Source organism: Anopheles stephensi, chromosome 3 (genome assembly GCF_013141755.1).
Source record: "Anopheles stephensi strain Indian chromosome 3, UCI_ANSTEP_V1.0, whole genome shotgun sequence".
Classification (NCBI taxonomy): Eukaryota; Metazoa; Arthropoda; class Insecta; order Diptera; family Culicidae; genus Anopheles; species Anopheles stephensi.
The window spans coordinates 17,380,462-17,404,648 of NC_050203.1; the positions used below are offsets into that span (position 1 = coordinate 17,380,462).

The 24,187-nt window shown below is 43.4% G+C and overlaps 3 protein-coding genes across 12 annotated transcripts in view; all 3 read left to right on the forward strand.

Annotated features, from left to right (window-relative positions):
- Nucleotides 1–248: 248 nt before the first annotated feature.
- LOC118513489 lies at nt 249–1,741 on the forward strand. The gene is made up of 2 exons (XM_036059312.1): nt 249–671; nt 916–1,741. The coding sequence occupies exons 1-2, from the start codon at nt 566–568 to the stop codon at nt 1,644–1,646; spliced, it is 837 nt and encodes a 278-aa protein (XP_035915205.1). The 5' UTR covers nt 249–565; the 3' UTR covers nt 1,647–1,741.
- Nucleotides 1,742–2,347: 606 nt separating this feature from the next.
- LOC118513483 (AF4/FMR2 family member lilli-like) overlaps nt 2,348–24,187 on the forward strand; it is a 132,668-nt gene continuing 110,828 nt past the window's right edge. For 2 of the 8 annotated variants that reach the window (XM_036059294.1, XM_036059302.1), the window contains exon 1: nt 2,391–2,946. The gene's annotated coding sequence lies outside the window, so the exon portion shown is untranslated. Of the gene's footprint in view, nt 2,947–2,972; nt 3,097–24,187 lie in introns of those variants that run through there. The other 6 variants (XM_036059300.1, XM_036059301.1, XM_036059297.1 and 3 more) reach the window with 5 other exon arrangements.
- Nucleotides 9,436–14,543, forward strand: LOC118513486. Of its 3 annotated transcripts, none has more exons than XM_036059309.1 (3): nt 9,436–13,279; nt 13,355–14,163; nt 14,253–14,543. In XM_036059309.1, exons 2-3 carry the CDS (start codon nt 13,357–13,359, stop codon nt 14,292–14,294), a joined length of 849 nt encoding a protein of 282 aa, XP_035915202.1. In that variant the 5' UTR covers nt 9,436–13,279; nt 13,355–13,356; the 3' UTR covers nt 14,295–14,543. The 3 variants fall into 3 exon arrangements, with proteins under 3 accessions (XP_035915202.1, XP_035915200.1, XP_035915199.1); XM_036059307.1 differs by having other exon boundaries at nt 9,436–13,112; nt 13,180–13,279; nt 13,355–14,543; XM_036059306.1 differs by having other exon boundaries at nt 13,355–14,543.

Consider the following 24,187-nt stretch of genomic DNA (forward strand, 5'->3'; position numbering starts at 1 on the left):
GACATTTGAGGGTCGAGGTTGTTAGAGAATTATTCTACAAAAAGAAAACATAAATGAAAATATAATCTTCGAAACTAACATTTTTAAATTTCATATTAAAATAATTTTCACAACAACTTTTTAAAAGCATGCAAAATGAATTTAAATTATGTTCCTTACTGGAATCAATATGGCCACCTTGGACGCGTGTGATCCAGCCTCCGAATCCATATCATTCTCAAGGTGTATGTATATACCTTGATCATTCTCCCAATCATATTTGACAGTTGTTGCGGTATTCAGAACTGCCATCCTCGAAGCCAAAAGCCGAAGCTGTTTTGGATTGCTGCACTTGTGTTTCAAAAAGTTGCAAAAGCAACAGCAGAAGAATTGTAGAAATAGCAACGCACCTATTGCTTTCCGTTCACAGTTTAAGTTGTATTTAAAAATTGATTTGCGTCGCGCATCCGCATAAGGCAAACGCGCTGAAAAACACCATTCAAACTGTGCCTTCACCTCCCGGGAAGAATAGGAACTCAGGGGAAGCGATCTCTTGGTACAATAGCTGACTCATAGCGGCGTCGCAATGGATTGTGATACCGGCGAACAGAAGGCGGCTCCGTTGCAAAATCTCAACGATGAGCTGCAGCGAAGCCGATCCCCGCTAGAAACGGTTGCCGAGGAAGCGGAAGGTAGGACTCTCTTTGCTATGCTTTTTCCTACGGGTTTTGTGTTTGGGAGGTAGTACGCTCGCTTGGGACGCATTCCCCTGGGTGTGTGTCTGTGCGTTGTGGTGTGTTGGTATCGTTAAAGGCATATCCCCTCTTGTATCTGTCCCACTTCCCCGTACGTAGTTCCTTCCTGTAGTTTTGTACTGTACGGTTGGCTTTTCCCTTGGTGCTCATGGGGGTAATTTCTGTGTCGCTTTCATTGTAGGATATCAACCCATTCTGGTAACACCGTGCACGGAATGGAAGTCGTATCCGCTTCTGGTAGAGGACAGCACCAGGCTCCGGCTGGCACCGTCGCTCGAACGGGCCTTGCGCTATTTTTTCACCCACCGGGGCAAAAACGTCACGGAGATAAGCCGGAGCGATCTGCTGATAGTACTTATCTACGTGATCGCCCTCGAGACCGGTCTGATACCCAAGGGTGCCACACTGCCCTCCGCCATCTGGTCGGAGAAACATCACTGTTACCGGTCGTTCGATAGACGGCTCGTGCACCATTTCGCCACCCGGTTACCGATGGACTGGTTCCGGGCGGGGGCCGGCTCGTACCACTTAGAGCTGGAGCTAATACACGAGAAAGCCATCCGCAGCAACCTTTCCTGTACGGTGGTTGCGTTCTGCAGTGGCGATTTGCTCATTGTTAACTTGCTACCGTACCACGGGCTTTCAGGCTTTTCCACCGCAATACCGATCAGCTACCACGTACCGGCGGTCAATGCGGTTCGGCTGCCCTTTTGCTACCAGTATCTGCAGGGGCTTGCGGTGAAGGTAAAGAATGATCTGCTCATACCGTTTCGGAACCATGTGTACCGGTTCATACCCACCGTCAGCCCATCACTGCAAGGGATACCGCCCGAGGTGATGCTGAAGGTGTCGGCGCATTTGGATAGCTTCTCGCAGCGGAACGTAAAGCTCGCTTTAAATACGACGCCCTAACATCTAGTAATGCTACATGTAAAAACTTATGTACAAAATGTTGGAGTGAATGTTAATAAAAGTAAATAAACGGTCTCGTAAACCTGTTGCTGTAATTGTTTGTTCACTAGTTTAGGTACGCATTTCCATTTCCAGCTTCAGTGTGGTTTTGTATCGTTAGTGTGGGCTTTTTTTGGTGTGGTGTGTTGAAAGAACGCTTCTAGAGCAGTGCTTTTTCATGCATTTTACAATAAACTTTCACCACCCCTTTTTCCAGATGAATGCGAAGACGAAACGTTGCGCCAGCGGATTGAAGCGTTGACTATTTTAAGCGATGAAATAGCCGGCCCATCCAAACTGTCGAACGATTCGCAATCGATGAGCGAATTTCTCTTGCGAGATGAAGCTGGTAAGTGTTAATAAAAAAACATTCCACATTCTCAAAATCCAAATCAAAATCATTTCACAAAATTACACAAATTAATGTTTACAAAAAAAAAGGAAAAATATTTTCAAAAATTCCATTGAATTGTCAGTTTGACAGCTCACGGCAGCACACCCCAAGGTATTTACAAAATCCGTTCGGATATCGTCGGCTCTCGGTTTTGAAGCCCTTCATCTCTTTCTAAATCTCTCTCTCTCTCTAACTCACCGCAAACTGTGGGCAAGCAGCACCTACACTTCCATAGTTAGCAACTATGGGACTTCCCCAATTTTTGGTCATAATCCGAAATGAAATTGACGGTAGCAGTTGTACCTGGTGTATGGTTGGCGTAGTAGTAGTGTAGCTTCGGCCTGTGGTGTTTCGAGTACGGTACGTGTGTCCGCGATTCTGGTGTCCAGTGGCATATCGAGAGTGTGCAGTTTGTGTGATTTGCTGTGTGAAAATTCAATCGAATTGCAGCAAAGTGGGTGTCGACAAACAGGTCGGCTGCATAGGCTGGCTCGCCGGATGTTTGCGAAGGGGCATACCATTTGCGAGCCTCCCGTGGAAGGTCAGTTGGAAAGCGTTTCGAGCCAAGCAGCAGCCCTGGTGTAGTGTCAACAAAGCGCTGCTCTGGAATGTGTGCGTTTGTGTGTGTGGAAAGAATTGTGTGCTGTTGATGCGTGTGGTGTGTCAACGTTTAAACTCCGTTCCAATCGAGTAAAAGTAACGAATTTCGGGGCTAATTTCGTGTCGCGTGATATGAGAAGCAGCAGCGGTAATAGTAGGCTGTGGCTAGCTGCCTACAAGCGAATCAGTGAACAACGTCTCATTTTCAGTGTCGGTTTGGCAAGTGTGTAAAATTGTGTGCCATTTCTGCGTCCACAGCAATAGTGCGTGAGTTTTGTGTAGAGGGAGGTGTACCTTCGTGTGTGTGTGTGTGTGTGCGAGCTTGTGTGAGCTTGTGGTGTAGTTGAGATGATCGTCAAGTGCATCGCCGTCGGGGGCTGGCGACTGTACAGCGTATGCATCATATGAAAAAGAGTTGTACGTTAAGATTGTGGGGGCCTTACTACGTATACGTTGTGCCGTTTGCTGTGTGTGTGTTAGTGAAATATCCATATGCATACGCATACTATAGCACGCGTACCGAGTCGTGACCACGTATACATACGTACGTTGCGTGTGCCTTTTCACTTCTGCTGCCTATTTTCTTACTTTGTACTCCAAAATGCATGTTCCCCGTTTTTTTATCCATTTTCTGATTCACTAGTCGATCCAAAAAACAAGAGGAAATAAAGGAAAGCAAGTCAGGAAATTAAAAGCATAAATATTTTTAAGATTGTTAGCATAAGGGAAGACGAAATTGGTTTTTCGTTTGAATATTAACGATTTCTGTGATCAGGGAATTATTTTGCTGGAGGCTTCGATGCAAAAAATAATTCATTTAGCGTTTTGGTATCATAAAAATACTGGTTTTAACGCATTCATAGAAAACAATTAAAAATATATTTTTTATATTAATACCCGTATGAATAAGGGCTCTTGACATTTGTGAAACGCGATCGGTGATGCGTGCGTGCGGGTGTGTATTTGTTAAAAGAGCAACAACAAAAAAATGCGGTTTTATAGAAGCAATTTTTAGCGATTCGTAAATAACGCTGCTGCCGATGAGAAGAAATATGAGAAGAAGCCGATGAGAATAATGAACGCGTGTCCAAAGCTGATCAAAGCATACGGTGAAACATCGGATTGATTAGCATAACGACGATTAGCATTGGAGATGTGTGACGCTTGAAACCAATCCCAGAACGGCTTTCTAGATCACGACCGTGCACACCCGGTCTTGCTGGGATGATTGAATCATCTCATCATCGATGCCATGAAAAAGCGCGAAAGGTAAGTTGATTTAGAGTAAACAATATTTTAATTTTAAGTTTAGAACTTTTTTTCAATTTATTAAGGCTTAAACATGTTTAAAAAAGGGACAGGAAAAACACAGAACATATTCCGTTTGGGAAATGCACACCTGCACGAGGGCTTATTTCGTCTCCCTTCATTTGCACCTGTTCAACCAGATAAACCATTTGCTACCATTGCCACCATCCGTACACGCCGTTTCGTCCCGTTTTGCAGTGGTGTGCGTGAAGCATAGAGTGAAACACAGCATCTCACACACGGCCGCACGATGGCAGAAGATCCTTTCTGCGGTCTGCATATCCTCGTCCCATTGCGATTTTGTCCTTTTTTTCTCCCTCGTTTGTTTGTATGCGCCGGCGTCCGAAGTGTGATGGTTGTTAGTGTTGGTGCTGAGCCCATACATCGTTCTCTTTCGTTCTGATGCGCATTATGCTATGCTATCTCTTGCCTACGCACCGTCCTTTTCCCAGTTGTTACTCGGATGTTGGAAAATGTTAATGTGGAGCGCAGCATGAAGTTGGGAGGGTGCATTTTCCAACGCTTGGCTGCTACAATCCTACATTGCTATCTGCACTCTCTACGAGGATACTATTTGTCTTGTTGCCAAAAACAGACAAAAAGCCCGGCCCAAAAAGGGTGCAAAAATGGAATTAAATGATATTAGCTGTTCTCGACGGGGGTGTGAAAGGATAGAGTGGAGCTGGCTGACCAGTAAGCAGGGGAACGGTGGGCCATCACAGTGCTTCGTTGGGGTACCGTGTATGGAATAGAATCGCGGTCGATTTTGCCTTGCACTGCGGCACATTGTGGACGGTAACAAAGAGAAAGCCACGTGTATGTGGACCTGGTTTTTTATGTCTGCATTGGTAGGGGAGTAAATGTGGTGCATTTGTTTGATGCAGTAGATGCAGTTTTGCTTCTATCCTTCCTTTCGTATTCAGAACAAAGCTAGCAAAGTGCAACAGATGGAACTGATGATGGTTTAGATTGCTGGTATGGTGGATGGGAATTTAATTTTAACGTATTCTGTGGAAGTACCACCTTTGGTGTGTTTAGAGAACTCTATTGTGAAATGCTATATTTTAATCGCAATGTATTTTATTTTGGGAAACCAATAGCAAAATTGCCATCGGCTATAGTCTTTCACACGACAGGATCAGATATTGAATCCCATCTTGAGCTGCTGCAGAAGTCCTGCCAATCCAATACCATACCCATACACATTCTAGCGAGAGCCTCCTCTATCTATGTGGACAACCTACAAGGATTTTTCGGACTTGGTCGTCCGGTGCCACTCTCATGACATCATCAGCCGAACGAAGTTTTATTCGCTGTATCAAAGTGCAGTCGTGCTAATTGAGTGAAGTCATAGAGCTCCGTGTTGCTGTAGCTTATCCGTTATCCCTCTCAAATAAAATTGTGACATAGTCCGTGTGAGAAGCATATGAGACTGGGAGCATGTGGCCGTATGTGATGTGACCCAGCATATTTTTGGACCCAATCCAAGAAATAGATAGCTTCAGCGATCACCTACCAGAGCTAAGAATCTAGCTACGGATAAAATAAGGTCAAGTAAGCCAGATAAGGCAGGTCAAGGTCAAGGGCTGGTACCAAAGAAGAAAAAGGAGAACAAAAATGCTGACCATGTTTAGTGTACATGCAATTGGACATTTAAGGCTTCAACAACTTCCTTGAGACTTCTTCCTAAGATAAATGTTTTAACAATAAACAAAGAATCCCTTAGTTTATCCAGGAAAACATTCACATTTATTTCATTCGAATTTTGATCCGGTCACGTGTACTGTTTAAGTTTTCCCTCTTCCGGCGACACGAAACACGAGGCTTGAAGTGGAGGAGTCTTTTTCGACCGCAATCGTGCACAATATTCCGATAATTTTCCGGCTCTGCAGATGTTTCACGTCTTGCTTTTTCCACGTTCCCTGTATCGCCAGCCACAGCAGGAAGGGAAATGCTTCACACGCACGCAATTGGGATGAAAATGAAATTCCTTTTTCGTCCGAAGAGCAGATCAAACACGTTAGAGAGCCACATTTGTGGTCGATGTGTGTGTTTAGGGTTTTTTCGTTTCCCTTCTGGGATTAGGTGTTAAGAGAGGAAAATTGTGTCCGATTTGGGTGTTTATTTATTGGAGGATTGATGATTTTTCGTTAAATAGTATGGTGAAAGCTTAAACAAAAATGCACAGATAAACAGACGGGGAACCAAATGCGCTGATTAATATGATTTGTTTTTCATATTTATTATTCCGCAAAAATTTGTCCCATTTCGTTTCACTTATATATCTGATGGGTTTGTTAGCCATCCTGTTGTGGCTACTCGGTCAACTGGCCGATGAGGAAGCTCTGCTTAGTTGCTATGAATATTGATGATACTTCCATGAGAGTATACTTGGTTTCGAAAATGTATTAGCCCAGGATGAAAAAGTAAAATTAATATTCTCTTGTTTTGGAATCTTCATAACACCAAACTCTGCTTAAGATGGTGAAGTACCGAAACCCTTGAAATATTTATAGAAGTACCGAGCCTCGAAAGTATCCTTGACAAAATTGACACCAACGGCGTTCGTTGTCCTATATCATTTGTCCTTTGTTGCTGTCGAAGCCGAGAGTGTTCATTGAAAATGTAGGTTACTACCCATAGACTTTTCCCTCCTTTCACTCTCGCCTATCTGTCTGTTTATGAATCATAATAAGAAAAAAAAAACAGGCTGTTGATGATGAATTTGTAAATCTTGATTCACGCGCAGTGGCACTGACGGTGACAAGTGGATAAAATATGACTTCCAAGCTGTTGCTGCCGTGCAGGGCAAGACCCTCACGCTGCGTAGGGCGCTATAGATTCCGTTCCATTGCTTCCAAGAAGGCGCACAAGGTGGCCGAGCACGTGGTGGAATTTTTTGGGCCTCACCAAACGGCAGCACTTTTTCTTCGGTTGATATCGATATCGTCACGATGCCGGAAAAGCGTGTCACTTGACTCGATAGGTCTTCCTGTTCCGCATCGAATGGGCGTCGGAATGTTGTTCGTTGTAGGAGTAGTGGATTTTTGTTCTCGCCCTGCTATGCAAATATTGAAGAGAATATAGTAAAAAAGAGGATTGGATGGCCGTCCTCTTCTTGCAGTTTCTTTTTTTTCGTTTATTCATTCGAAGGGAACGATGGGGTAGGCGGGATCAATTCGGACGCCATATTGTTGCTGTCTCGTCATTTTGTCTGGTTCCGACATCAGACCGAGATGGGAGTTGGGGCTTCGATCTTCCGGTCTGGGGAGGGTTCAGTCTCGCCGGAACCGGAAGGCGACCGTATGACAGGTGCTTGGCGCAAGTCCATTGGCGCTAGAGTGAAAGATGATTGGCGAATAAAATGAAAGAGAACAGTCACAGGTATCGGGACGCAAGAGTCTCCACATCACAATAGTTTACATTCATGCAATGCCATTTATTGAAATATTGCAAAAAAATTCTAAGAAGCTAGTTTAAGGACTAGTATCGATTTAAGTATTATTTAACTTAGCTCTTATGAATGCTAGTGTTTCTCGACCCTACTTTATACCTTCCTACAATAAATAGAGGTGTGCTACTTTGCAAACAATTTGCCCTCCATTCGACGCCTGCCCGTATCCGGCAGAATGTCATTCTGGAAGAGTTATTTCCCTACTAAGCCTAGGCTCGCCGGGTGCCTAAAAGCACTAAACTATAAAAACGATCAATATTTTTCCCACCACGACGAATAGAATGCAAAACACTGCATTCTAAAAAAGTGGGGAATTTGCGTCTAAAAGTTTGCGCTCCACAATGTGCACTGCTACTGTGCACGGCTCGTCTAGAAAGCGACTTAACAACGGTTGATAAAAAAACACCAGTGAGCCGATTTTAGGTCTTTTTTTTGCAACTTAGCAAAGCGGCACATCACAGGAGTCGAAAGGAAAGGGGCCATGGGCTTGACGTGCTTTTGACGGGTTGGCAGACGGGTATCATAGTTTCCGTAGTTCCTCCGGTGTGCTTTTTTTCCTGTTCAGCACAAACGAATCGAACTCCCGCGTTAGAAGTTTGTTTGAAGTCCGAACGAACGAATTGCCTCGAATTTGCATCTAGATGTGCGCTGAAATGCTACGGCTACGACCGTCGGCGTCGTCAGCTGGCATAGAAGTGGGCGAAGCGAGATAGACAGACAGCACAGACCGTCAACTACGTCGTAGTCGTCGGTTCGTTGGTTCAAAGTAGTAGCTTTCACGGTACTTTACGTATGAACCTAGGGTGGGGTAGGGTGGGCAAAATGTTCGTGTGAATGTTCGCTTCTGCATGAACTTTATCCTGTTGGGTGAGGCTTTAATATTGGCTGGAAACTGGCTGCATCCCATTGTGGCAGCACTAGCTATGAAACTGCCATCAGTGTCAGCTCTGTCATACGTTCTCCAAAATTTAAATTCAACTCTTTTTGATGCTTGGAACTCTAAACGCTCTATTAAATTATCGTTGTGCAGAAAATGGCGAGGAGTGTTTTAAGAAAAATATTTCTGATTCGCCAAAATGTCTTTTTCTTGTGCCTTTAGATGAATTTTTAATGCTTAAAGAAGAGGATTAAAATGCATCTTCAAGTGAATTACTTTCAAACTAGCCCATATCGATTTTCAAATTGAACTTGCTACAATTTTTCCTTTGTACAAAAAAGGCCTCAATCATGTAACGATTTCCTGCCTAACCGATACATCATAGTAATAACACTGGGAAACAACAACCACCCTTGCATGTAAAGCCATGTCCGACAAGCTAATGAAGCTCGCAAGGGACCGAAGAGAAGAACCATCGATGGGGTGAGATATACTTTCACTTGTCCACACTTGCGATCAATCGATGACCTCTTCCGGGCGTGATCAGGGCTGTAACACGATGTGCCAGCATCAACCAACCAACCAACCTCCGGCTACAGTTACATTGGGTGGCCATTTTCTAAACCCTATCATTTTCTCTCGGCCAAGAGTAACCTGCAACACATCGTCGTTTTTGCCGACAGCACTTTCAACCACTGCACGACGATTTGCATTATGCTGGCCTAGTTTGATGGAGCTTTTATTTTATCTAACATCGTTCCTCTTACAAGACACACCCAAAGAAAAAAATTACATGATATTTTGCAGAAAAATTTGTCATAAAAATTTCTCCTAACCTTTACATAATTATATTGTCTACCGTTCCGTTCCATTAAACCTTTTGCACTCGTTCGTTTGACTTTGGTGTTGGCCCCCTTTTGTTGCTTGAGGCGCGCGCGCGCTCGCCGGTTAGCCTAAGTCTTTTTTCTTTCCTTAATTTTCTTCTTCAACGTGAAACACCACGAGGAGCGAAAAACTAGGGATGCAGGAAAGGGTGGTGGTAGGAATGCTTAATCATGCGCGCATATAGCATTGTTGCCATTTGTTGTGTGTATCTCACCGGTTTCGGGGCCGAGGGATTGACTGGTCGATGTTCGAGTTCAAATCGATTTACGGTCACACAAACGCTCGTTAATCGTCGAGTTTTAAACGGTTTTTTTTCGTTTCGCGTTCCATTTCCAAACCGTCGTCGTCGTCGTCGTAATCGTCGATGGCGGCGCGAGTTGGCCGTCCCCGCCCGGTGCGCCATGTTTACGCTTGGTTTGGGGTTGAAGTTGGCAAGAAGTAAGCAAACCGGGAAAATAAAATAACACACTGTCCACCGACCGGTGGAGTAAAAATGGCACACAACAACAGCAGAACTTACGAACAATAACCCTTTTGTGGAAGGGAAGGCTCGTGGGGGACAGACAGTGTACGCTGTATGCTGTGCCGCACTTAATTAAGAGCTGACAAATGGATGGAAAAAAGCAATAAATAAATGTTTGAAACAATTGTAATTGATCAAACGCATTAACGGCGAGTATGGCGATCATGTGGAATTTAAACTAACAGCAAAAAAGAAACAAACCATTTTGCTAATAGATTGTTTGCGGAGCGTTAACAAGCGTTGAAAAAAAAGAAATGGTATGAAGAGGAGGAAGAATTGCTGGAATTGGAACTGGAGACCAAAGCAACTGTTGATATGGATGCTTTAAAGAGATGTGGACAAGCTGATGAATTAGTATGAGTCGGTAATTCGCATCTCAGTGACATTATCAGCTTGGATTCAAATCTCTTTAGCTTCTCTCTCTAGAAGTTGTGATGGATTGATTTTCTCTGCCCAAATTGAGTAAGAAAGCCAAGCTTGTTGAAATTGATCGAACTTTGTTTGTTGAGATATTCTCGAGGTTCACAGCTGTCAAAAATTAAAAAATGTTCTGTTATCTCTCAATAGGTCTCTCAACATGGATGTTCTCTAAAATAAACCGGTCTTCTTTAAGGAGAGAAGTCTTGCTCTATATAATGTCTGGCACGGCATTCTTTGATTTGGGTTGTTACCCGGCTTGATTTGAGAGGCGCCCCCCCTGGCCTTGTTTAAATTTTTGTCTAACGTCCAGAAATCCTATACGGATCTATCAATAGTTCTCGAGACCAGTCTCCTCTATCATTTCTCCAAATCCTGTGTAGATGTTTGCTAGAATTTATCATCAGCATCTCTCATGATCTCACTACATGTGTGTACTCTGTACGTGAAAACTTGTTGTGCGGGCAAATTTCGACTTCTCCACTACTAGGAACGTATTTCGTTTCCCCCTTATCATTTACATATTTCTATTTTCAACGCAGTCTGTAGTAAGTACACACTGACGATGGCGTTCCCGGCCAACGATAAAGTGGCGCTTGTGTTTGCAACAGCGAAATAAACACGCTGGCCAAACTAACATTTTTTATCGTCTGCTGTTTCGTTCAGCTTGTCTCGCGTCTCACGACCGCACGACCACAAGTATATAGAGCAAAAAGCTAACAGCGAAACACATGCGAGCAAGGAAAAGATAAGCAGTCAGCAGAGTCCGCGAGCAATAGGAGTCGCTGGTGCCCAATGATGATTACTTTGGGTCGAGCCGTAACTTGATCTGATCGTTGAAATGTTTGACCCATTTGTTTCCGTTCCTGTGGCTTTCAAATTGACCGTTCGTTCGCGCATTCGTCTCAGTTTCCGTCTTTTCGCTGGTGGTTGCGTTTCTGGGGCCGTTAATAGGGGTGTCCCCCTTCAAGCAAATGGGAAACGGACACACTTTATTATATTGTGTCTAAAATGACAAATAGTGTGTGAACCCTCGATCGCGAGCTTCCCCCCAATAGGTTACGACATTTGATTAGCTCGGTATGATATAAATAAAAATAAATTGGATACATTTCTGGAGCTTCCCAGTCTTGAAGACTGGAGGTTTCGCTTGTTTGATATCAGATATGGAACCGTGAAACAAATACCACACTTGATAGGCACTTGCGGGCGGATGTAGAAATGTAGTACGCCATTCCTTGGAGGGTTGGAAATGTCAAACTGCGGTTTTACACTTGCTTTACTGACAAACGTTTGACGCAGCTTGACCTTTCGTTGTGGTTGTTTTTTGGGTTCATTTGTGAAAGAACTTTTGTGTGTTTTTTATTTTTGCCATTCAAATTTCCTATTTGTTTGCAGTTCATTCGTTGATGGAAAAGGAAACAACACTACTCGGGATAGCTCGAAACATCCGTCCTGTTTAGCAGACAGAGTGTTAAGCATAACAATAGCATGACTCTGATATTTTCAGACGTTCTGGTGTGATGTTTTTCACAAAAACCTGCTCTGCTATTCATGGCACCGCCCTTCTGATGAAGCATCTGAAGAGCATAAACTCGTCCCAGTCGTCTCACTCATGCTAGAACAAAGAACACATTCGTCCGGACATGATCCACGCCAGGAAATATACATCTTTATCTCCGAAAAAAAAAGGAAGTCGCCAACTAAGTCGCTCCTGATGTGCGCACGTCGGTGGTGGTAGCTGATTCAGCAACACTGATTATGCGTTGTTCAATATCTGCCCAAGGCGACGGCCGGCTGTGTGTCGTGCGGATCAGAAATACGCGGACCAACCGTGTATAGGCTTGCTTCGTACCATCGCATGGAAAAGCTTCCGCCAAACATCCGCCATGCTTTTGGCGCCATGTCCCGTAATTGTTATTTGTTTTGCTGCGGCATCCCCAAGGGATGGCACGAATTTCTACGAATGGATTCGCATGTGGGCGTGTGGAGGAGATGTTTTGGATAGCTTTGGGTGGCGCCAATTCGTTCGGTTCGTGGCCAATTTCCCGGGAAAGTTTTTTTTTCGATCATACGGTAAGGTCGTAGGGTTAAGATGTGGATTGATAGCAGTAGTCTCCGTGCACTGTCGTACGGTGTGATGGTTTGGGACAGTACACAGAATTATGTCCTTGCTATTGGGCAAATTGTTTACGTGTCGTCAGCTACAGAATTCGGCGGAATTGAATGTTCAGGACGAGTGCGTTGCTGACAGTCAACGCAACAAAATTGAGACTATTCACGAATGAAGTCACACGTCTTGGTGAGGGTATTAAAGCTTGAGCAGCGGACATTTCATTGTGTTCAAAATTAATTTCTTGAAGCCCGCTATGTGCAACATACAGGGTTCACCGATAGATAGCATACGGCGAGCATACCTTAGCGGTTCGCGCAAACGTTTAAGATATCTGAGGCCATCGATAGCGATTCGCATGTACAATTAGCGACTGGCCCAAAATGGATAGCGATTCGCGTGCACACTTTAGTGAATGTCAGAATTCGGCGCGGTTTGAAAATGTAGGTTTATATGACCCAGGTTGAGTAGTCGAGATTTGAAAAAAATCGTTTAAATTTCATTTTTTATGTAATTGGAAAGTTTTTGCACACAAAAGTGGTGTGAAAATTAATGTTCATTATCATAAAGCATAAATTTATTGATTTTCAGCGTTGGTTAAAAAAATAATAACAAAACTATGTGAAACATGAGAAGAACAGCCATGTGGAGAATTCAAACATGGATGTATATACACGAATTCAAAATTGATGCGCTCACGAAAAAAAATCCGTTCAGGTAATGAAAATATTTAGCATATTGGTCCAGCAACCGAAGCGTTCACAGTTTTACCAAACGATTAACAATCAGAGCATCATTTGCGGTATAATTATACATTCCTTCGTTGTTTTTGGTTTTGGCAATCATCCTTTTAAAGGTACGAATTTCAGCACAATTAAAAAGTGCTACAACTAGAATTCTCATTGAATTTGAGTGTTTTCTAGGTGTTTGGCTACGATAGGAGCTCTTGCTTGTTGAAGTGCGCCCGTGCAACATTTTTCTTGTCGGTAAATTTGTTTTATTAACGCACCGTGAAAGAATACAGCGAGTTTCAATAGCGGTATGTGCTGAAGCGAATCAACTGAGACACACATCGTTCTTTTTACTTTTTGCGTGCAGATATGAATTCCAGCCAAAGCTCTGTACAAGAGGAAAATGCAAGCTGCGCTATGCAAGCACCTCGCCGCCGAAAAACTACCAGCAACGAAGATAGAGAGCGCTTGGTAACGGCGTATGAAAACGGAGGCACTGCAGCTACGATTAGCGAAATGTTTAATTTGAAAAAACCGACTGTCCATGGCATCATCAAAAAATACCAAACCCAATGGCAAATCGAGGCAAAGAAGCGTGGTGGCAACAGATCTAAACTATTGTCGCAGCAAGCCGTAAATGATGTTCGGAACTGGGTCGACGAGGACTGCACGGTGACGCTTAAAGCACTCGCAGAGAAAGTGTTCGAACAACACGGTGTTCGAGTTTCGTCCACAACCACAGCGAGGGAAATAAAAGGATTCAACTACTCTCTGAAGATGGTCAAACTGTTACCGGAGGGACGCAACACACCAACGACTGTCGAAGACAGGAAACATTACGCTACACAATTTTATGAAATTGCGCGCGGAATTCCGGATAATGGTTTAATCTATTTAGACGAAGTAGGATTTAACGTCCGTATGCGTACGCTAAAAGGACGATCGCAGAGAGGAACACCGGCCACCATCACCGTTCCACAGTTAAGGACTAGGAACATCTCCATCATTTGTGCTATGCATCGGTACGGCGTGCTGCTTTACACCACACACACTCGATCCGTAAACCGTGAACGGTTTATACAGTTTATTGAAGAACTAAAGCAAACCCTGCGATCGAAGAACATTAACAGCAGCTACTTTATAATGGATAATGTAGCTTTCCACAAAACACCCGCAGTAAGAGTTGCAATCGGAAATGATAGCGACAAACCTTTATATCTACCACCCTACTCACCATTCCTTAATCCTATTGAAAATCTTTACAGCCAGTGGAAGAATTTTGTGAGGCGAAGCAATCCTTCAAATGAGAATCAATTGATGCAAGCGATTCGGAATGGATCCAGGCTAATAACCGCACAGGATTGCGATGGCTACATTTCGAAAATGTGGCAATACATGACACATTGAGTTGTTTGAGGGGCGAAGAAATTTTAGATTTAGTTATGTATAAATATATATAAGATTAGAAAGTAAGATTTTAGTTTTAATGTGTAACATATTGTACTGACGATGCTTAAAAAGATGAAATGTAAATAATGCTGCCGGACGAATTAAAATAACATTTCCGTTGCTTTCAATCACTATCTCACCCGAACATGCGATTTTGAGGTGATTAGTACGGCCAGGTCAGAGTGATTATAATTAAAATGCCAATAATTTTTTTCTAACACATTCGGAACGGTATTCGAATCGCATGTTCGGACAATAATTTAGATTTATTGCCACCACGCTTCTTTGCCTCGATTTGCCATTGGGTTTGGTATTTTTTGATGATGCCATGGACAGTCGGTTTTTTCAAATTAAACATTTCGCTAATCGTAGCTGCAGTGCCTCCGTTTTCATACGCCGTTACCAAGCGCTCTCTATCTTCGTTGCTGGTAGTTTTTCGGCGGCGAGGTGCTTGCATAGCGCAGCTTGCATTTTCCTCTTGTACAGAGCTTTGGCTGGAATTCATATCTGCACGCAAAAAGTAAAAAGAACGATGTGTGTCTCAGTTGATTCGCTTCAGCACATACCGCTATTGAAACTCACTGTATTCTTTCACGGTGCGTTAATAAAACAAATTTACCGACAAGAAAAATGTTGCACGGGCGCACTTCAACAAGCAAGAGCTCCTATCGTAGCCAAACACCTAGAAAACACTCAAATTCAATGAGAATTCTAGTTGTAGCACTTTTTAATTGTGCTGAAATTCGTACCTTTAAAAGGATGATTGCCAAAACCAAAAACAACGAAGGAATGTATAATTATACCGCAAATGATGCTCTGATTGTTAATCGTTTGGTAAAACTGTGAACGCTTCGGTTGCTGGACCAATATGCTAAATATTTTCATTACCTGAACGGATTTTTTTTCGTGAGCGCATCAATTTTGAATTCGTGTATATACATCCATGTTTGAATTCTCCACATGGCTGTTCTTCTCATGTTTCACATAGTTTTGTTATTATTTTTTTAACCAACGCTGAAAATCAATAAATTTATGCTTTATGATAATGAACATTAATTTTCACACCACTTTTGTGTGCAAAAACTTTCCAATTACATAAAAAATGAAATTTAAACGATTTTTTTCAAATCTCGACTACTCAACCTGGGTCATATAAACCTACATTTTCAAACCGCGCCGAATTCTGACATTCACTAAAGTGTGCACGCGAATCGCTATCCATTTTGGGCCAGTCGCTAATTGTACATGCGAATCGCTATCGATGGCCGCAGATATCTTAAACGTTTGCGCGAACCGCTAAGGTATGCTCGCCGTATGCTATCTATCGGTGAACCCTGTAAATCAAACGCCAGCTAACCATCTGTCCAATAAGCCTTAGCCGAGCAGCAGTTATTGAAGAATGATTGATATTCGCGAGAACATTTTGGATGTCTAGCATTCGGGCCAAAGCCAATCGACGCCATTTATTTCTGTGCCGCAAGATGGCTCCATCCGGTCGACCGGGACCGGGAGCTGTCAGGTTGCTCATCGCCACATCCGACGACGCCTTCCGGTCGTACAACGGCGTTGTTCGTGTCGGGTCATCGCCAACATCGACGGATGCAGTCGTCCCGGCTGTGAACTTGGGCAACTGAGGGCAACACACGCTTCGGCGGTGTTTATGTATGTGTGTGCTAATGGCTTTGGTTGCTTTTTGGTGTGTTTGGTAGGTGTGCATCATTTGTTGGGTCGTTTTTTCTTCTTCCTCGACATTGTCTAGTTTTTAGCCTGTTTTCTGTTTCTATCCATATGGTTGATAATTGCACAAAACTGTTGGATGGTGGAAACAATGGAGGGAACTGGTGTCGGTGCTCCCGGATGGTGAGCTGCTGCTGTTGGTTGGGCAACGATAATGGCGTGCACATATGGAATGCTACGACATCTATGGTGACGATGATGGATGGGTTGGACGATAATGCATCAGCATGATTTTGTGCAACAGTTTCGGGCGAAAAGGACACTGGTTTTAAAATTAAACACAATTTAGATTGTTGATATACAGTTGTTTACTTGGGAAAATTACCAACCATCATTAAAATTATTTTTTTTGCACATAACAGTAACATTATTTTTTAAGAGTATTCAGATATATTCTACCTGATGACCTTCCGAAGAAGCAGACAATTTAGGTAGGTCAACACACATTTTGGGCGAGCTCTCAAAAGAGGGACTTTCCTTGAGATACAACCACGCTAGCATGTGTGTCGGATGTTGGCAGGATATTGGTGATTTATGAGCCCTGTCATGCGTTGCACGCTCTTCAATCAGCTGATGGCAGATGAATAGTACATAAGTGTGGAATATGTGGTCGTTTGCAAGGCAAGACAGAGGAAACCGCAATAATTAAGCGTTTCCCATTAGTTTTCGCTGTTCGGTCATTTAGTATGTACAACACTTAACGTGAGTATCATTTATAACGATGAGATATGGAGGAGGGTTATGTTATGTGGAAGAGAAACATTTATCTTTCGGGCTAATAAGATGCTACATGTGCACCTGCGAAGGTAGCCTGTTATAGTGACAAAGAGGCGGGAGTTATTGAGGAAAAGTAGTTTTATACAGTCTTCAAGATATTCTTATTGGGCATACAGTGGTGGACAGTCCCCATAATTTCACTAAATTTACCTTCTTATTTTTATAACTAGACAATCAGTAATCTGATACAGATGTCTTCCAAAAAAGATGGATGTTTTTTGAACAACTCGAAAACTGTATGAATCACGAGTCTCTAAATTTCCTCAAAACATCTTTCGAAGTTTCAAAGACACTTACAAGAAATGAATCCACCCAAGCACAGGTAATTGAAAACTCTGCTCCACCGTCGGACGTCCACCAAGCTGGCAAGTTTCGCAAAACAATAGATGTAATCACCCTGTCGCAAAACTATCTCACATGTCACACGGAATGGTTAACATGAAATTTGACTTTTGATTTTGTCTCTTGGTGCACTCGGAAGACGCTCATCTTAGCTGACTGCTGAGGACCGGAACTCTGGGGAAGTTGTGGCGCAGGAAATACTTCAGCAAAGGCTGGATATAGTGTTACACGTGCTCTCTGCTCGAATGTCAATCCTGGCGCACACACAGGCATCACACAGGCGGTGCTCAGTACCCACATCAACGTTAAAATGTTGTCGTCATTTTCTCTCCCTTTCTGCTTTCCGGTGATTCGCAAGCGCCACCGCTCGGGAAGGGAGTTGGAAGGGTATATAAATTACAACATCACACCTCTAATTAACACTTGTTGCACGTGCTGGTGACTCGGTTACTAAATTACGCTCTTGCTCTCTCTTTCTCTCCACACCACCCACAGCCTTTTTTCGGCTTTTAAGATATGATGCTGTTGCGGGTGGTATGTGTGCACTTTTCCAAGTTGTTCCCGAGAGTGCCCTTTGCTGGGGTTTTTTTTGTCGTTGTTCCCTAATGGGTCCTCGTTGAAAATGGCTAATGAAGGTGGCTTCCCTTCACAGAAAGCTTACGGGTTTTAGTCCCGCTTTTTTGTTCTAAAAAAGGAAGAGACTGGAAGCATTATGTTTTCTCGGATGATGTTGCTTGCTTTCCCTGATGGGGAAGGTCACATCGAGCGGGGATAATGATGCTACCAAACAGCAAGGGTAACGCAAAACTTTAACTATACACATTTTCCATCAAAAGATCCGGACCTGAAAATTGGCAAAATTTCAACCTTAATGGCGCCGTTCGGGGCTTATCTTGAGTGCCCAATTGGCACTAGGGGGTTCGCTGTCAGTGTGAACAAAAAAATCTCCACTTGAACTTGAAACGCGTACTCGAATGGAAAATGCATTGTGTTACTAAACAGGAGATGATTATCTGTATGAAAAAAATGCGTAAAAATAGTTGTATAATAGCTGCTTTCTCCTTGCATTTGCTGCCAAAAAATGCTAGCGCCATTGTGTTGCTCGTTAATTAAGGTGCCACGGAATCAACCGCGTGTGCCGTCATCAACCGGCTGCTGCTGCTGCTGCTGCTACGGAAATCAAGGTCAGCTGGTGAACTGGATAGCGGAGCAGGTGACTCGCGAGTTTCCTGATTAAATTTGACCATTTCTTTTCCATAGCAGCTTTTAGCTGGAGTAATTGTCTCGTTGGAATGCTGGACGAAACTCACCGTTACACACCTTTTTCTTCAACTCCATTACTTAATTGGTCTTGCCGTGTCCAAAATGATGTACGAAAGATTATCAGTAGTTTTCTTTATTGCTCTACTAACTTCAACTGATGTCTTAGTGAAATAATTTAACCTACTAACGCTTCATGCTGGCGTTGAAATGAAATCATCCGTTTCATTTCACATACTTAAGAACAAAGTCCAACTGTGTTTGAAATTATTATTTTTACCTCAGCCCGGTACTTTCCGCGAAAAGTGTAACAGTCACCAGTGCCAGACGGTTAGAACGATCCGACGCCACCGAAACAAATTGCATATTTCAAATCGTGTACACGCTTCACTCCGAGTGTGTGTTAACGATGTGCAGATTTTTCTCTAAATTGATTCTTTCACTCACATTTGGCGTGTCCCTGCTAGGGGCGCGCCACACTTCCATCCATCGCGCTAGAATGGCGCACACCGATGATGACGTCCAACTCACGGACGGCTGGCTGGCGAGGTTTGGTAAATATTTTTAGAACTATACTTTCACTTCATTCACCCAGACGCGCGCGACGACACGCCTTTTCGGTACTGGCCACATTTTTCATCGTAAAATGCGCGCCCCAAAAAACAAAAAAATAACAACATGCCAATCGGCCTTTGGTTCGCTCACTGCGGTTTTGGAAAACAGATTTCTGCCACGGCGTGCGTATTCCATCACAGAAATAGGCAATTCTGGTCGCCGGTTCTATGATAAATGTTTGTTCGCTGTGGTGCGAGGTGGGTGACGTGCGTTTGGGTGGTGGCATGTTGTCGCGGTTTCCGGTTTTATTACACACGTCTCGTGTTCTGTCGCTGCGTTCCAGATCACCGAACTTTACAATCTTCCAATCGGTGGAATCTACTCCGAATGGGAAGATTTGTTATTAATGTTTCGAGATTTCTGCGTGTTTATTTTCCACCAGCACGCACTGTCTGTTGGATTTGATTCGGAAGGAAAGGAACATTTTTATCATCTCTTTCTCAAGCTTAGACCCGCACAAAGTAAGGAAATTTGTAGCGAACTCTGGTCCTAAGAGATCATCAGATTGTTCAAATCTAGCCGTTACGGTTGCGATTTGCTGCAAGCGCTGTATTTAATGCGACCGTGGCCGTGATGCGTTTTCTTGTGCTCATTCACGGCCAATGTCAACCCGTGTCAAAAATAAAGCACCCAGAGGTCCCCCTAGCTGCGGTTTTGCAGGTGGTATTCGGATGGGAATCGTATTAAAACCAAGAGCGTTTCGCGTGTTCATTTTCGGGTAGAATATCTAGCTGCTGGCGGTAACGCTCCTAGCGCAGTTATTCGAATCGGTGTGTTTGTGGCTTTGAAGCGTGCCTAAAAATCCTTGTCACCATGCTCATGCTCTCAACCTCCCGTAGCACGCGGGGCTCGTGCACAGGTTTGTCCAATTTTGTGCCCCATTTGGTCGTTTCCGCCGGAAGCCGGACAACCAGGGTCTTGTTGCCGTTGGGTCTTTTATTTGTAGATTAATTCAGCCGCACCATGCGAAGCGCTTTTTGAATTTTCCCACAACGCGTGTCGTGGCTTGATGGCCGGCGAAACGATTTACAAATAGCACACTCCACACGGCGCTGCTTTGGTAGTTGTCAGGGCACGGGAAATACGGAAGCGTGTTTACGATGAGCGGGCACAGTTGGTGGGTCGCCGGTTTTGAAGGCGGTTTAGAGTTAAATTTGATTTTGCGCGCGCGTTTGCCTTCTTCGCTTGGGTTTTTTTTTGTTGAGTGCGGTTGGAGTACCAGTGTGTAACGTTTCGATGGTATCTTTTGACGTGAAGGAATTAACACCAACATCTCTCACCCTCACTATGACTCTTGAGCTCGTTAGTGATTGATATGGGATTCTCGGTGCAAAGATTTGGGTTAACCGACTGCTGCTCTGCAAAACCGTACGGAAGCCAACGGTGTGACGTTTTGGGGCCATTTATCATTCGGTTGTTCGGATTGTGTGTGTGTGTGTGTAGAGGCATGACTTATCCATTACAGATGGTAGCGAACAGATTTGTGAATGATTTAGAAAGTGGTGTGCTGGGATCGGGGAAAAGCTCATGTTTAAATTGATTAAGGAGATAGCTAGAAGAAAACGTTTTGATTGCAGTGTTTTGGTAACCTATTTCTTAAAGTGTAAAAAAGTTGTCGAGGAGCTAACATGATGATTTCTACTATAAAAGCAATCTTTTTTAATATCGAGTGTATGGTTCTTATCTTTGTCCATTAATACGTTGAAGAACTATTCTTCAAAAGTTGGGCCTCTTCTTGGGCGGTTTTGAGCTAGCTCTACAGAGCTTCCCAATCTTCCTGTAAGAGATTATGTTAATTTGAAAGTCTTCTTTTAAAATTGGAACTTCAAATTCGAAAAAGGAAACCCAAATGCAATGATGGTTTGCTGTCTCCTTTGTGTACGATTAATGGTCGCAGCCATTACTCATCACTGGTGCCGTGAAGTGGAGCCAAAGAAAAAAAGCAACTTTTCTAAGGCAAATGGCACTTGGTATCGAGTCTCTTGATTTGATTGATATGCTCCGTTTCATCTTCCTACACACTTCGAACAGAAGATCGATGTACTACGAATCCAAATTTCCGTCGAAGATTTTATGCAATGTTCGTAAACCCCGTGGTTCAACAGTGCTTGAATTTTTTTATCATAATATTCCCGTTCCTATTCTCGCTTGCTGCTGGTGTACATTATTTTTTATGATTCGCTTTAAAAGGACCTCCAAATTTGTTGGCCAAAAATCCAGTGATGTGAGTGCGTACACTGTGTTGCGGTTGAATCGTGTTCGGTCGGACGAGGGGTTTCTTTACTTGCCATTGCTATTAAATCGTCGTTTTTCCTTACTTTTCTGCTTCAGTACATTAGGGCAAATCGGATGGGTTTTCCCTTAACCACATATGCGTAAGCTTTCTTTGCCTTTTTCCTATCCTTAAAGCAATGCTTTATGGAAAGGTTGTCCAAAGCCGTACTCTCACAAAACAACATCCAATGGAGTAAATAGGACGAACGAACCAAAAAAAAAGGATCAGGTAAAGTTGGAATGGAAGGCTTTGATGTGTGCGAGCGTTGGTGGTATTGTGCCGACGTTCGCTGCCACCTAACGCAATTACTTTCAATGACATTTATGAAATGGTTGATCAAAATTTAATGCCTGGAACTGCGAGCCAGAAAGGATTCGATGGGCCGGGTACTGGTGGCAGTCGCATGTACATTCATGTCTCGCATGTTTACCGTGCACTTTGATGTGGAAATGGCTTGGGTTGTTTGCTTATTCCTTGTTTTCGAATTTTGCTAATATGATTTTGTGGTTATTCTGAAGCCTCCGAAATCATATTACTTGTTTGGTGAGTGTTTTATTCGTAATTAAATATCATGAGCAAGAAATGCAGCCATATCTACTTTTCCTCTCTCTCTCTCTTTCTTATGATTTTCACGCGCGCCATCAGCATGGCAAACTGTGCGAAACGGTAATAAACGAATAAGTTCTTATAAATTAATATACCAAAACCCAACATCAAAGCCACACCAGACTCTGTTCATTGTTATTTGCCACAGTGCCGTGCAGGTACCGGTATGTTCTGTGTTTATCCTTACCGTGATAAAATGCTGCTGAAACAAACATTATCTGCCAGGGATCATAAAGTACACCGGGACCTTTACACACTTTTCCCTACCGTCCGATGGTTTTCTTTATTTTATTTCTCAGCTCGTTCTCTCGTTCGTCGTTGGTCTGTTCTCCGGTGGCTAAATCACTTAACTTTTATTTTCCAACCCCCTGCAGTGTGTCGGATGCTCCGCGTCACGGTTAGCCCAGTCGGAAGCGGCTTACACGTTAAGTGGAAAGCCTGATCACAGCGGGAGGGGAAGGATAGCCTTTTTTTTCGCTCCGGTGGAAAACCCCTGCAAGGTAACGGGTGGCGCAATTTGTGTACTGCATATTTTATACACCGGAACATCAGGCAACCTGTTAGGCCGGAAGCGTGGCTAGAGCCGCCAGGAACGATGGGACGAACGCATACAGTAGGGAAAGGAAAATAATATAACAAGCATAGCGACATTCAGCCAGCCGGGCTCTGGACCGATGGTATTCCGGAAGGGATTGAACCATAATTCGATCTGGAAGTTAAATTGATTCCGGCAGACAGCCATCCGTTTACCTGCCTGCACGATTTTACGCAAAGATTTTGGTAAGGAAAAAGTTCCTTAAGATGAGAGCAAGAGAGTGAAACACATTTTTCATGTCAGAGTTTGGCGTGGAAAAATCGATTCAAAAAAGAAGGCTCACTCGAATGTCCTCGTAAGGCTTCTTCCCTAGCTATAATTCCTTTCAAGACGTTGGAAGTGTCCGCAGAGAGTGGCGGTCAAAAAGCAATATTTTTCCATCGCATCCGGAAGTTGTGTGGCCCTGGTACTGGAGTCAAAATGTTCCCATAAGTAGATGACATCCTACCGTGGGCTGGGGGACCTCATGAACGCAGCCCACTCGGCAACAATTCAGTTTACGATGCACATCACGTACGGCGGCCGAAAACAAGATACGACTTAGAAAGCAGCGCAGAGCCATTCTTCCTCCTGTCGAATGGTGTGTCCCACCGAAAAGCTCCCAAACTCTTGGACCAAGTGTCGATCCTTCCTCCCCACAAAAAAAAAAAAAAAAAACAGGAGAAGCTTCTGCGAGAAGGATCTTTGCGTTAGGGTATTTATTAGGACTTAGTTAGTCACCAGATGCCAGCGTGTCTGGAGGGGCAGTTGTCTATTTGCACAAGGATTTGAGCGATATTGTGCTTTCCTGTGTGTGTGCTTATATATATATATACATATATGTGTCTGGATCTGTTTGTGGAAATCCATCTTCCCTTGGGGCGATGTGCAGAACAAACAAAACCGAAGAAAGAAAAAGTGGACGAAAACTGTGGATAAAATCTTCCTCTTGGGTTCGTTTGTCGGGATGAAACGCTACGGTACACGTGCGTTACGGTCCACAGTGTGTTATGGGTTTGCTTTTTATTTTGGTAGGGCTTTCAGGCGATCAGTAGAGGATATGCTGTGCCGCCCTGTTGTAACGTATGTTTTTGTTGGTCCGGATTTACAAGAGTTTTTCTTTGGTCTGGGTTTTTTTTGGGTCGCTTTTGGGCTATGTAATGTGACTTCTCACAAATGCCTAGAAATCTCCCGTAAAATGTTTGCCTTAAGTGTGCGAGATCAAGGGCCGTAGTAAGAGATGGCAGAGAATGCTGCTAAACATTTGGTAATGGAAAATAATCACTCCGATGGAAGAGGTATTTTGTATGCGAGGATAGGAATTCTTGTTGAGAATGTTTGACATAAATGTTCTATTTTGTTTGTTGATTCTGTTTTGACTTTGTTGACTTGAGGACATTAGAATGGTTAGTTTGGAGAAGTGAGTTGGCTTTTGTTTTATCTTTTTAGCAAGTGTCCCTATTCTGACAGACGCACCGATGTCCTCATATTATCTCGATTTCGGTTCTACGAAGCTTTTGCCGTTTGGGTAGTCCTGCGCTTGTTTTGCTACAAAGGAGAACTTC

Coding starts and splice junctions, on each gene's coding strand:
- LOC118513489 (XM_036059312.1), top strand. CDS start 566: ATGGATTGTGATACCGGCGAACAGAAGGCGGCTCCGTTGCAAAATCTC. Junction 672..915: donor GGTTGCCGAGGAAGCGGAAG/GTAGGACTCTCT, acceptor CTTTCATTGTAG/GATATCAACCCATTCTGGTA.
- LOC118513486 (XM_036059306.1), top strand. CDS start 13,357: ATGAATTCCAGCCAAAGCTCTGTACAAGAGGAAAATGCAAGCTGCGCT.